The 14,287-nt window shown below is 37.7% G+C and overlaps 2 protein-coding genes across 2 annotated transcripts; both read left to right on the top strand.

Annotated features, from left to right (window-relative positions):
- Positions 1-6,599: 6,599 nt before the first annotated feature.
- LOC129768906 (chymotrypsin-2-like) lies at positions 6,600-7,449 on the top strand. Its single transcript, XM_055770849.1, is given in 2 exon segments — positions 6,600-6,657; positions 6,722-7,449. Coding segments are annotated over 2 exon segments (786 nt in total).
- Positions 7,450-8,316: 867 nt separating this feature from the next.
- Positions 8,317-9,282, top strand: LOC129768929 (chymotrypsin-2-like). The gene is made up of 2 exons (XM_055770878.1): positions 8,317-8,387; positions 8,448-9,282. The coding sequence occupies exons 1-2, from the start codon at positions 8,330-8,332 to the stop codon at positions 9,158-9,160; spliced, it is 771 nt and encodes a 256-aa protein (XP_055626853.1). The 5' UTR covers positions 8,317-8,329; the 3' UTR covers positions 9,161-9,282.
- Positions 9,283-14,287: the final 5,005 nt, after the last annotated feature.

The raw sequence follows: 14,287 nt of genomic DNA, 5'->3' as shown, positions 1-14,287 counted from the left end.
AACACACAACACATGTAAGAAAAGAAGTTTTTTCTACTGACGTTCGTGTCGGTTTTTCCTACCAAATAGAAGCAAGTTGAAATTACATCAGTGCGGACGTTTTTTTAATTTGCGCTTCCGAAACAATAAGTTCGTTTTCCACCGTCTACATCATTTTGTTTCGTCGGCCGTATCACCTACCAGTTGAGACCCATCGTGGGACGCGGACAACGCCAGCTTCGGAGCGTACACTCATCATATTTCTTCACACGAATATATCACTAGTCTAAACCCACCCTAACCAGTAAGTAATCAACAACCCATCCCCTCTTAGATGATGCCTACACACGCTCCTAATGATTGATTCATTGAATCATTGTTTTTTTTTACAAGTTATCTGAAAGGTTTATTTCAATAAGTGCGATCTTTTGCCCAATAGGCTGCGTATTTGTGCCCCCACTATTGGACAAAAGTTTGCATTTGACAATTTGTATTATAATAAGTATTAGACAAGAAAAACTCGAAGTATTTATAGATTGCGTTTCGAAGGTTATATATACTTACTTTTTGGTAAGCAAACTGAACCCTATTGGAATTTCTTTTAAAAGTTATTACACGGCAACTGTTAGGTGCAGGGCCAACAAATTTCAGCAGGGTAGCCTTACTGTTGCATGTCGTGGGGTTCGATCACATCTCAAGCGGAATATAGGAGCAAAAGGGTTCATAGTTTGTGATCGATATCTGAATGGGAAGAAGAAAGTCCGATGCGAGTTGAATCAAATAAACGAAAAGTGCTGATAGCTTTCGACGATTTTGAATCGCATACATGAATCGAGTCTACTGAAGTAATAAAAACTAAATAGCTAAAAAGTTATTCCAAAAATTTCGATGCATTCTAGAATAATATCCGAAGTGATAAACAAGTGAATTGAATAATATAATTCCGTAGTTCTACGTCGAAAACTGCGGTCATGTCCTAGATACAACCCATTACAATTTTTTGTTCAGAATAATCGCAGGGTTTACAAAGCATGAATGATAACCATGGGTGTCCATATGGGACGGTTCTAGTATAGAGGCAAGTATTTCGGACGTTTAGAAAAAAATGGAAAGATTATCAGCTGGTGAGCTGGGATATAAAAAGTGGCATGGCGTTACAGCCCTGTTGGTTGTCTGAAATAAAAATCTAAGATACTTTTAATTAGTAAAAATACTGATATGGGATGACAAGTAAAACAAGATTGCATCATGCAAACGGCCGTGAAATAAAAAATCTATTGTTTAGCGTGTTTTTTCAATACGATTAAATTTTTTTGAATATCAAAATCAAAATTTAAAAAAATGTTTTTTGGTTTATGCGATTGAAAAAGATGCCAAATTTGAAATAAATCGGTTCAGTTGATACCTCAATCATGTACGCCAGTTTGAAAAAAAGGTGTACCAGTTACGAATTACATAGTTACACTATAGTTACATAGTTACGAGTTACACTCCCTAACATAAGTTTATAATTTTTGGCAAGATCGAATACTTTGTTTCATGTTAAGCATTTTCGTATTTATATTATTTGAACTGATATCACCACTTGGTTTGTGGTTCATTCTATTGATCCCAATTTTTTATCACTCAGGATGTTTTGCAATGCAAGAAAAAAGGTGGTAATCGCTTGGTGACCAATTCTGAACGTTTCTAGTCAATCGCTAGCTTCAAATGGTTCATTTTTCGACAGTGGAGATTTGAATTTAGTGTATTGTACTAAAGAAAATTGGATAAAAAAAATTTAAAAAATGAATTAAAATAAAAAATAATCAATTGCACGTATTTTACTGTTACAGTATCGACACCATAAACACCTTTCACAATTTTAGCGGCCTAGCTTGCATTTTTGCCTTTCTAAAAGGCAAAGGGCAAAATGTACCAAATTCACAACTCACAATTGAACAAACAAAAAAACTGCGAAAGAACAAACAAAAAAACAGCGAAAGAATTCGTTCCCTACATGTGATTATCAATAGTTTCGTAAGAAAAGATTACAGTATGATATCATATCGGTTTGAAAATTAGCCACGTTCACTTACGTATTGAGGATATTGTCACTTGGGTGATGACGCTAACTGGCGCACGAGAATGTCCTATCCATTATTTTGTGCATTAAATAAATCCCTCAATTCCTATATACTTAACCAATGACTGTGCTGCTACCTGTTATCTTAAAAATCTGAACGGTATGTAAAAAGGTGATTGTCAGTTGAAATAAATTTCATAAGCAAATTTTGTTGTTCGACCATAGTTTTCGATTGCTGTGGATTAGCAACGATGTTGATGCAAGGAGTATATGTGTTTATGTGGTAATGGGTATATCTATGTGTGAGTATCATCACTACTTGCAATCCTCGTACCCACAAACACATGAAAACAAAAGCTACGAATCGCTCATTCCGAGGATACGTATAGCATTTTGTACTTCTGGTACAATTTGCGATGAAGTGCTACTCTAATATACTTCAAACTTCGAATGATAGACAAAAAATAGTCTAAACGAATCATTATGAAACGTTCACAGGGGTGTTGGGATACACTAGGCTAAACAATGTTTCGCAAACATTAGAATCTACTGCAATTATTGCAGAATTACAGAAGACTATCTGAAACACTATAAAATACCTGTTTTACCTTTTTTTAAATCGATGAAAAAAATTTAAGTACGTTTTTCTTCGTCTAACCAATAAATTAACCTTTTACATAATTTTAGTTTTCAAAACTGCTTTTCAATTTATGGTGCGATCATTGAATGATCAAGAACGAAGGGATAAATTCTGGCGTAACTTTTGAAAACGACCTATATACACTGATCGATTCTCTTCATTTACGTTCTCTTTCGATAATCACGGCCTTGCAAACAGATTTGCCACATAGTTTGATGAACGAGGTTTCCTTCTACACTGTTGATCTTCGAACACATTAGGAAATGCTATTATCATCGAGTCATTAAGGAAAGAGAATGTCGATGAAGAGAATCGATCAATGTAGATAGGTCATTTTTAAACATTACGCGAGAATTCTCAATCAAGTAAAGATATTTCCGTATTTAAAGGTACTACAGGAACGTTATAGGAATAAACTGAAAGCTGGTTGATAAGGCTAATTGGATTTGCTATTGAATTAGTTGGCAAGGAATTGTGACAGCACACAAAATCTTTGAAAAAACATAAAGAAAGCGCTTTTTTACTTCTTCCCGATATATTTGCCAGATACATCTGAACGCCAAGATAAAAATTTGATCGTAAAATATTCCAAAACTTAAGAGTTAGGACTTTAAATGGTGCACATCCCATCTTTATGCGTTAATTTTTCACAAAGTTACAGAAATTCAAGAATTACCCAACAATTTCGATGTCGCACTCTGTCCTCTATTTTTTTTTATCGAGTGTGTGTCATCCCGGTTTCATCCGCGATGACGTATGTATAGTGTCGACATCTGGTGGTAACATTCGTGTTTTTGAGGCAAATTACGCTTTGGAAACAAATGGAAACACCCAACTTTGGAAACTATCACTGGTGAATGGTACCGATTACAATTAATACTAATATAAAAATGAATTTCTGTCTGTCTGTCTGTCGGTCTGTCTGATTCTTATGGACTCGGAAATTACTGAACCGATCGACATGAAATTTGGTATGTAGGGGTTTTTGGGGCCGGGGAAGGTGTTCATGATAGTTTTTGATTCCTCCCCCCTCTCTAAAGGGGGCTGCCATACAAATAAAACACAAATTTCTACGTTACTCGAGAATTAATCAAGCAAATGCAACCAAATTAGGCATCTGGAAGTTTTAGGGTGCAATAAATGATTCTATGGTGGTCAGACACTCCAACTCAACCCATGGCCGGGGGGAGGGGTCTCAAACTATCACGAAAACCTTCCCCGGCCCCAAAAATCTCTACGTACCAATTTTCATGTTGAACGGTTCAGTAGTTTCCGAGTCTATAAGAATCAGACAGACAGACAGACAGAAATCCATTTTTATATAGATAGATTAAATAACAGAAATACGTGCTCGCTCCAATGGTTCAGGAGATGCATTTAACATATTAAGGACCGAACGTTTTGGGGCAATTTGAACGCTTCGTTTGTTCAGATTCCATGAATGGGATCGTTTCCTTCGATATGGATGAGACGAAGGCGAGCCATCGGTAGGCCTTGTTAGATTCTTGGCAAACCAAGAATTCAACCTTCAAGTGTTGAAAACACGGGTTATTTCGTAATCCATCCGTAACAAACGGAACGCGGAACACGAGAAATCTCGTGAGCTGTGCGCAATGTATTAAGGGGAAATTAGAATTTAGAGCTCGACAGTTATTCTCTAGACAAAAACTGTTTTCGACAAAGTTGTTACATATGATAGAGCGCTCATTTTCATGTTATCAAAAATAGGGTGACCAAAATTGTCGATGAAATAAAAATCATAACTTTCTTATCTTTATAGATAGAGGTAAACATAGTTCGACAATGTTATAGTCCCAGTCATTTGATTTTTTCTATCTCTTGAAATAACCGATATAGCAATTTTGTCTAGGTAGCGTTAGGGCCGCAATGAAAAACAATTTTTTTCTTGCTCTAACTTTTATATTTCAAATTTTACATACAAACTGTGTTCGAAAGACTTTTAGAACATACTAATACAAACATTTTGCGATGCAGAACTTGTCAATATCTCAACTTCACTCAAAATTTTTGAAATTTCTTCCCAAAAAAAAAAAACGCTCTCTTCAATTGCTTGCCATTCTTTTTGGGGCGAACATAAACAATGTTTGTTGACGGCATTTGAAAGAACAAATTTCACTCTATATGATATGTGATTTTCAAAGATATGTTATTTTTTGTATTTGAATAAATTAAAGTTGAAATCATGAGTTTTTTGAGGAAAAAACCATCAATCATCAGCAGTATAAAGATAATGCCAAATTCTGCATAAAAAAAAATTTGGTATTGATAAGCTCTAGAAGTCTTACGAAGACAATTTTGATGTAGAATTTTCAATATCAAAGTTAGAGTAAACTAACCGTTTTTCATGGTTACCCTAATGCAACTTAGTTAAAAAAACAACTTTGTGGGAGATTTTTCTCCTTTAGACAAAAAATGTCTTCGACAAAGTTGTTACATATGATAGAGCGCTCATTTTTATGGTATCAAAAATAGGGTGACCAAAATTGTTGATGAAATAAAAAATCTAATTTTCTTATCGTTATAAATAGAGATAAATATTGTTTGACAATATTGTAGCCCCAATTATTTTAAACAACTTTGTAGAACAAAGTTTTTTTCTATCTATATATTAATATTGATTGATTTAGCGCTTTTTTTCCTAAGTTGCATTAGGGTGACCATGAAAAAGTGGTTTTTTTTGCTCAAACTTTTATATTTCAAATTCTACATCGAAACCGTCTTCAAACGACTTTTAGAACATACTAATACAAACATTTTGCAATGCAGAACTTGTCAATATCTTGATTCTACTCAAAGTTTTTAACGGTTTTTTACCCAAAAACTCATGATTTCAATTTCAATTTACTCAAACACGAAAAAACATAGTTTTGAAAATCACACATCATATAGAGTGAACTATGCTCTTTCGAATGACGTCAATAAACTTCGTTTATGTTTGCCCCAGAAAGAATGACAAACAATTGCAGAGAGCGTATTTTTTGGGAAAAAAACATCAATAACTTTGAGTGAAGTTGAGATATGGACAAGTTCTGCATCGCAAAATGTTTGTATTAGTAAGCTCTAAAAGTCTTTCGAAAACAGTTTGTAGGTAGAATTTGAAATATAAAAGTTAGAGCAAAAAAACAGTTTTTTTTCATGATGGCCCTAACGCTACTTAGAGAAAAGGCGCTATATCGGTTATTTCAAGAGATAGAAATAAACTTTGTTCTACAAAGATGTCTCAAATAACTGGGGCTACAACATTGTCGAACTATATTTAGCACTATCTATAAAGTTAATTTAATATTTTTGGTAATTTTGGTCACCCTAATTTGGATAACATAAATATGAACGCTCTATCATATGTAACAACTTTGTCGAAGACAGTTTTTGTCTAGAAAATAACTGTCCAGCTCTAAATGCTAATTTACACTTAAATACATCTCCTGGACCATTGTGCATTGATAGTGTTGTTGATTACGTGATTGGCGTCAACAGATTCTTCTACAATCATGCACAGCATTGCAATGTTCACCATACATTGTAAATTCATAAAAAAGTCGACACTGCACAAAATTTGAACAATTGAATCTAATTGAATATTTCAAGGATGGTTACGATATCCGGCCTTCTCTATACTCTAATCCTCCTAATAAGATTCAACCAGGCAATGAACTTCGTTTCTTTCTATATCTTTTCAAAAAGTCCGCCAAAACTTATCTGACGCTATTGATTGTCGTTCGAATACTGACTGTTATCTAATTCTTAAGCTGAAACCCGTGAATGATGACTCGTAACGATGACGTACAGGTTTAGGCATTATACATTATATCTTATAAGCATAAGCCTCCCGATAAGCTACGAGTATATAAGGGCCATTTATTCCGCTAGTTTACAATTAGTACAACGAGTACAATGTTTCGTTTAAGTTTGGTCTTTTTGGTCGCTGGAGTCGTTGCCGTTCTCGGTAGCAGTAAGTAGTTTGCGGAATCAACCAATGGCCATTGTTCATAATCGTTATACATCCTGTCCTGCAGCTCTACCCGCAGAGTAGAGCTCTGCTTTACTGCTCGAGTGAGAAGGACGCATTGTTGGAGGTCAGAACGCTTCGCCTGGTCAATTTCCGTACCAGGCATCACTGCGTTCATCAGGCAATGCTCATTTCTGTGGCGGTTCGATCATCAACAATCGCTGGGTTCTGTCGGCTGCTCATTGTACTATCGGACGAACTACAGCCAATACTGTTGTCGTAGTTGGGACTCACCTGTTGAACAATGGCGGCAACTTTTACACGACCGCTCGTATACTAAATCATGAACTCTACAATGGTAACACACTGCAAAATGATGTATCGCTAGTGCAAACTGAGTCGACCATTATGTTCAACGATTTGGTAAAACCTATTGAACTCGCATCAGGATTCCTTGATGCTGGCACCGGCGCTGTAGCATCTGGTTGGGGACGACTTGGAGCGATTGGCAGTATTCCAAATAATCTTCAATGGTTAAATACTAGCATCATTACTCTGGCAGACTGTCGCACCAATCATTCGGATGCAAATGCAGCACGTGTACATGATAATACTATCTGTACTCTGAGCCCAAATGGTCAGGGTATGTGTATGGGAGATTCCGGTGGTCCACTTGTCTATGGCGGACTTCAACAGGGTATTGTCTCGTGGGGTATTCCTTGTGAACGTGCGGCTCCAGATGAGTTTGCACGTGTTTCTTCGCATCACAGTTGGATCTCGAAAAATGCCGTTTGAAAAGTGCAGTGAAAAAATAATGTGATTCAATATAACTTCTGTTGAATTTATTTCGAGTAATTCCATTGAAATTTGGACTACGTCGATGCTGCAAGCGATAATATTTAATAAAAAAAACTAATTAATAAAAATAATGTTCAGGAAAAATATTTTTCAGTGTATTCTTTCTTCTCCATAAAATTGTGCATGCGGTATACTGTTTGTCCAACTTCTGAAAAATTCTTTCGTTTTATTGTGTATTTACCTTAATCCTAAAGCCATTGTTTGAATTTCACTTATTCTATTCTATTTATGAGCGTATTAGTTATGTGTTTCTCCAAATTCACTCTAATTGAAACCGCTGATGCAGAAGAGAGATAATGACATATGTTATTAATCTGTGAATGCAGTTAAAAATCAAAAAAAATTGGAGCCTACCATAATATTTGTCGGCAATATTGCACTATGGGAAGCAGCTGAACCACAAAGCTTTAAACGCGTTATAATTCAATACTGAGTATTCGATAAGAAAACCCTTACTGTTCTTCCATTTTCTTCGCACACCTGATATAAGGCTTCAACAAATTGTCGAGCGGCATCAGAAGCTTCTTGATTAGATATCTGATATGGCATCAATCAAAATCCTTTTGCCGAATTGATCAGTTTATCAATTTTATTCGATTCGGTAGTGTTCACTCTTTAAACAAAACATGCGTCTTCGCTGCAGCCGGGATTTGCAACCAAACTGTTATCAGTTTTGAGCAATTTCTTCACTAGTAATATGACATCGATCACATCTGTTTTTACACCCCCACGTTTTTTTTTATCGAATCGTCCCGATAAGCTACCGGTATAAAAGGGTTGTTTGCCCGGTGAGCGTACATGTATTACACAGTGAAGCATGCTTCTTTTAAGTTTGGTGTTTCTGATCACCGGAGTCGCCGTCGTCCTCGGCAACGGTAAGTTGTTGCCTAGGTCAATGAATAGTGACCCATACCTTAATTCTACCTTTCGTTTAGCTCTTCCCGCAGAGTATATTGAGCGGGAAGGACGAATTGTTGGCGGTCAGAACGCTGAGCCTGGCCAGTTTCCGTACCAGGTATCCCTACGTTCATCAGCTAACATTCATTTCTGTGGTGGTTCGATCATCAATAATCGGTGGATTCTGTCGGCTGCTCATTGTACAATTTGGAGTCATGTGAAGAATACTTTCGTTATAGTAGGTACCAATCAGCTTAGCAGTCTTGGTATCCCATACAACACCGCTCGTATCGTGAATCACCATTCTTTCAATTACAACTCGCTGGAAAACGATATATCGCTTGTGCAAACTACGGCACCTATTGTGTTCAACGAGTTGGTGCAGCCCATTGGTCTTGCAGCAAACATCATTAGCACCGCAGCCGGTGCTGTCACATCAGGCTGGGGACGACTTGGGTCGAATGCCATTGTTCCAGATAACCTTCAATGGTTGAGTACTAACATCATAACTCTGGAGGATTGCCGCAATCGTCATTCAGCTATCAATGCAGCGTTTGTTTTCAACAATACTGTTTGTACTCTGAGCCCGGTCGGTCAGGGTATGTGCACGGGAGACGAAGGTAATCCTCTTGTCTATGACGGAGTACAGCATGGTATTAAGTCGTGGGGTATTCGTTGTGGTGTCGGGGTTCCAGATGTTTTTACTCGTGTTTCACCGTATCGCGAATGGATCCTAAGCACTGCCGTTTGAAATGTGTAGATGAAATGCATGGGCGACAACCATTGCAGCAACTTTTTCGTGATATCTACACCAAAATGTTCAAAACGAAATGCGGGCTGTGTAAATAAAAAACATATTAAAAACCGTGATAATTTCTGAGTTAATGTTTCTATACATTACTAGCTGACCCGGCAACCTTCGCCCTGCCCTAAATTTATTTTTCGTTATCACATTCATATTTTCTTACTTAGCGCACGTTCATGGGTCCAATCGCAGAACTGTTCATTGATTGATCTCCTAATTTATCCTTTGAAATTACCTTTTACTAAAAAAAATGCCTAGTACCTCTACCAAAACTCGTTATTATAATATCAGATTATTTTCAGACACAATTCTCGTTCAAGTTTCAACCACTTGCAAATAACATGTTTCTCCGTTACATGGAATAAATGTTTGATACAAAAAGTTTGTTACTCCTCATAATTATATTATTTCATTCCAGTTGTAAGTTGTAAGCCTACATAAAGTGTGGATGTAGGCTCTGCTATTGAAATGTTGATTAATGAATCGTTGTCAGTATGTGATTTTTTACCTAACACAACGCCGTAGCTGATTTCAAAACCAATTCCATAAAGTTTTTCATTACACTATGAAATTTAATTCTAAATCATGGTGATAATTGATCCAACCAGAGATGCCAACCTTCCTGATTTTTCAGGATTTCCCAGACTTTTTAGCACGCTCCCTGATATTCTGACGAACACTCAATTTATCCGGATTTTTCTGAAATGATCTTGATTTTTCCTGATTCTTATACTCTTTACATTATTTGTAATAAATATACTGGTTCCCATGCCAAAGTTTTCTGTCATGATAGTTCTCCAGTTCGCACTTGTGTATATCTTACATTAAGTTAAATTCTCTAGACGCAAAGCTGTACTTAACTTTTAAAAGCTGTACCTTAACTTTACCTCTACCCTCAATTGTTTTGTGGCTTTTCAAAACAGTGCTAAAAAATTTCATGAAACCAGATTATCTGACGAATTTGTGAAATTACAACGAGATTAAATTTGAGGAACAACATTGCTTTATCGAGGATAATGTGTATGTAGATGTATCCCCAGAGTATGTTTTCGACATTTATCGAGTAAACATTCATTCCAAAGCATGGACGCTGAATTCTGTGAAAGGTTGAATATTGATTTCTCTGTAATTGAATGTAGTGATGCTGTAGGTTTTGGGATAAAATGTAAACGATCAAAAACTCAGGCGCATGTGGAGTGAAGATGAATTCGGTCGTTGGTTACACACGATTATCCCTAAGGTCTCGACGAGTGCATGGTTCAAGGGATTGAATGTAGGTCGTGATTTCATTCGCGTGATATCTCGGCTTATGTCCAATCACTACAACCTAAACGCGCATCTCTATCGCATTGGGCTCGCAGCAAACAATCTTTGTGATTGTAGCGATGGCCGTAGCGATAGTCGTGATCCTGATCTTCTGCTTCATCTATACCTGTTCCTCAGAAACGCCGACGTCAACGTTTAATGATGTTTCCTTCGTTGTGTCCCCATTTCATATCCCTCCTATCCGATCGATAAACTTTTACTTAGTCGCGGCAATACATACACACACTCTTTACAGATACACGGGCCAAAGGTCGTGCAGTCCACTGATCATTCAACAAGAGCCAAAGGTTGTACCGCTCATGACAACTCTACACGAACTGATGATTGCGCCGGCTAGTGACCATTCTATCCTGGATTCCTCGAGTCGAGAAAGATGCACCACGCTAGATATGGGTTACAGACTAGGGGGGCGTTGCTGATTAATGGTCAGCTGCATCCCAATAGGAAGTATCCCGTGTCGGGCACACGTACAGAGCATTGGAGACAACAACATCCCAATTACGAAAACACTTGTAATACTAACCTCGAGCCAACCGCGAGTAATCGGTTACATATTACTAACATAGATAATAAGAAAAATTGTCAAAGTATTGGACTCCCGGCCCCGTGAGGCTAACGCCATATGAGACTTGATTAAAATATATATTTTGGGAAAAAAAAACTCAGGCGAAGCTCTAGCATTTCCCCTTATGCGATGATTTATACCATGCTTATGATTTCTTTTACATATCCGGTCTTCAATCGAAGGAAGATATGCTCTGTTTCTGGTGGGATTTGGAATGGATTCTGTATTATGAGCTACTACCAAGCAACCTGTTTCTCACATGTATGGCTCGCAGCAGTTTTCGATGAGGAAGCAAACATGTTCTGGGAGGATAGATTATTTAAGCTGTGAAATATGGATATAAAATTAAATTATAATGCTCTGATTGAAAATGATGTTTCTAGTTTCCCAAAAATCGACATTAACTTTTCGGACAACCCAATATGAGCTATTCTGATTTATCCTGATTTTTAAAGGGTGTGTCACATCAAATTGCATCACGGAAAAAACGCTGTAGAAGTTTGCCCAGTAGACCGATCCTTTTGAAAATTTTAGACAGTAAAATAAAAACTATTAAACAACTTTTGGCATTTTCTTTTTATTCATACTTCGAGCCCAAGCCCGTATGCTCGCACCTTCCTCTTTACCCCGTCCATAAGGTTCTGTAAAACGTCAGGTTGTAGTTTTATTTGAACAGAAATCCATTTTCTCTTGAAGTCCGCCTCCGATTTGACAACTTTTGGGTTCTTCCGGAGGGCCTGCTTCATAATCGCCCAATATTTCTCTATTGGGCGAAGCTCCGGCGCGTTGGGCGGGTTCATTTCCTTTGGCACGAAGGTGACCCCGTTGGCTTCGTACCACTCCAACACGTCCTTTGAATAGTGGCACGAAGCGAGATCCGGGCAGAAGATGGTCGGGCCATCGTGCTGCTTCAATAGTGGTAGTAAGCGCTACTGTAGGCACTCCTTAAGGTAAACCTGCCCGTTTACCGTGCCGGTCATCACGAAGGGGGCGCTCCGCTTTCCGCAAGAGCAGATCGCTTGCCACACCACATGTACTTTTTGGCAAACTTATATAGTTTCTGCTTGCGAATCTCCTCCGGAACGCTGAATTTGTCTTCTGCGGAGAAGAACAACAGGCCCGGCAGCTGACGAAAGTCCGCTTTGACGTAGGTTTCGTCGTCCATTACCAGGCAATGCGGCTTCGTCAGCATTTCGGTGTACAGCTTCCGGGCTCGCGTCTTCCCCACCATGTTTTGCCTTTCGTCGCGGTTAGGAGCCCTCTGAACCTTGTATGTACGCAGGCCCTCCCGCTGCTTGGTCCGCTGGACGAATGAACTAGACAAATTCAGCTTATTGGCGACATCCCGGACCGAACTTCTCGGATCACGTCTAAACTGCTTAACTACGCGCTTGTGATCTTTTTCACTGACGGAGCATCCATTTTTACCGTTCTTCACCTTCCGGTCGATGGTTGAGTTCTCGAAGTATCGTTTTAGTACTCTGCTGACCGTGGATTGGACGATTCCCAGCATCTTACCGATGTCCCGATGTGACAACTCCGGATTCTCGAAATGAGTGCACAGGATTAATTCACGACGCTCTTTTTCGTTCGACGACATTTTTCCAAATTTACGAAAAATTGACAGTGAAGCATGGCCAACGTGATCTATACACTCTTATCTGATTATAAGCGAAAGCAGAAGATATAATTCCTAAAAATTAAATTTCTACAGCGTTTTTTCCGTGATGCAATTTGATGTGACACACCCTTTATTTTCATTGTTCTTGATTTTTTAAAATTATAGTTGGCAACCCTGGATTCAACTATTGCCATAGGGAGAAAGCATAGGTAAAAATTGTTCCCCTCCTACAAATCTTCCAAATATTTGCGATCGAAATGATATCCACTAAATCGATAATGACTTTAGGGCGATCCTGGATTTTACAGACTTCATTGTAAACGAACGCCATGAAGCTTCTCTTGGGTAATATTTTATCCCAAAAAGGCATGACAGTAATTTTGCTTATCCCAAATTAACAACAAATAATTTCAACATTCTTGATTCTGTCACATTTCTCAGTTTGAGTTGAGTTTACTGACGATTCATCGAAGAAGTCTTTAGCGTTGATTGCACGCATGTTCTTTTGGAAGATTCTTTCCATGTTAAAGGCCGCTTCTACGACTTGATTGAGATTATCGAAACTCCTAAACGCTATACGGGACTGTGGTTGCCTGCTTTAATAGAGACAGACCATACAAGCATAATTTTGTAGGATATTCTGCCGACTGAGCTAATAACGACTGGTCCTAAGAAATCATTAGGAGCATATTTGAGGAGACTGCCCTGATTTGTTCACACTAAAATATGTTTACCATAGTATGACCCTGTGTGCATCATTTAAATGTGTGAAAGAATCGAGGGTAAGGACATCTACTTCTATCTAAGCAGAAGTCCTTTACGAAAAAGTAAGTTTGCTGAAATTTAAACTCTCTTATAATTGAAACCCTTGAAAAAGCTGCATCCGTCAGTTACGCGTTAGCTTCTATTAGAGAGTGTTATCAAAAGTATACTGGAACGTTACGAATCCCTCTGAATTTATTGTTGAATATCGATCAATGACGGTTCAAATGACCCTTCGACGAATATTTATTTAACCTTATGCTCTATGCTCTGTTATGTTATATTCCATGCAGTAGTTGTATGAACTGATGAACTAATGTAATTTATGTTACCAGATTATTTGAAATCGAAAGTCAGGAGCTAATTACTTTGCATTCGAGCATTTCAAAAGTATTCGGGACACTTTTGGATAACTTTTTCAAAGCAGACTATAAGAAAAATATAACCAATCTGAACAACGTACTGTACGTTGATCAGGAAAATTATGTCAATGAATTTAGGGTGATCCAAAACCTGGTACTTACGTATTAACACCACCGGAGCGATTTTTTTAATGAATTTATTTTTCGTAATAAAATCTATTCTGATGTTATGTAATGGGAGCGATGTCCCCATCTAACAATGATAAGGGATCGAAGTGGCCCCAACATTGGCCTCAGAATAAGTTTCATTACGAAAAAATGAATTCATAATGAATACCTGAGAAGCAATGCTACATACTGACACTGTCAATGCTAACATAAACGAAATTGTGAAAAATATTAAATTTTCAGCTTTTTTTTCTATATACAATTCCAGC

The sequence above is a fragment of the Toxorhynchites rutilus genome, chromosome 2, assembly GCF_029784135.1.
Source record: "Toxorhynchites rutilus septentrionalis strain SRP chromosome 2, ASM2978413v1, whole genome shotgun sequence".
NCBI classification, from domain to species: Eukaryota; Metazoa; Arthropoda; class Insecta; order Diptera; family Culicidae; genus Toxorhynchites; species Toxorhynchites rutilus.
The sequence above is the reverse complement of the archived record's forward strand: the minus strand, read 5'-3'. Positions and strand labels throughout refer to the sequence as shown.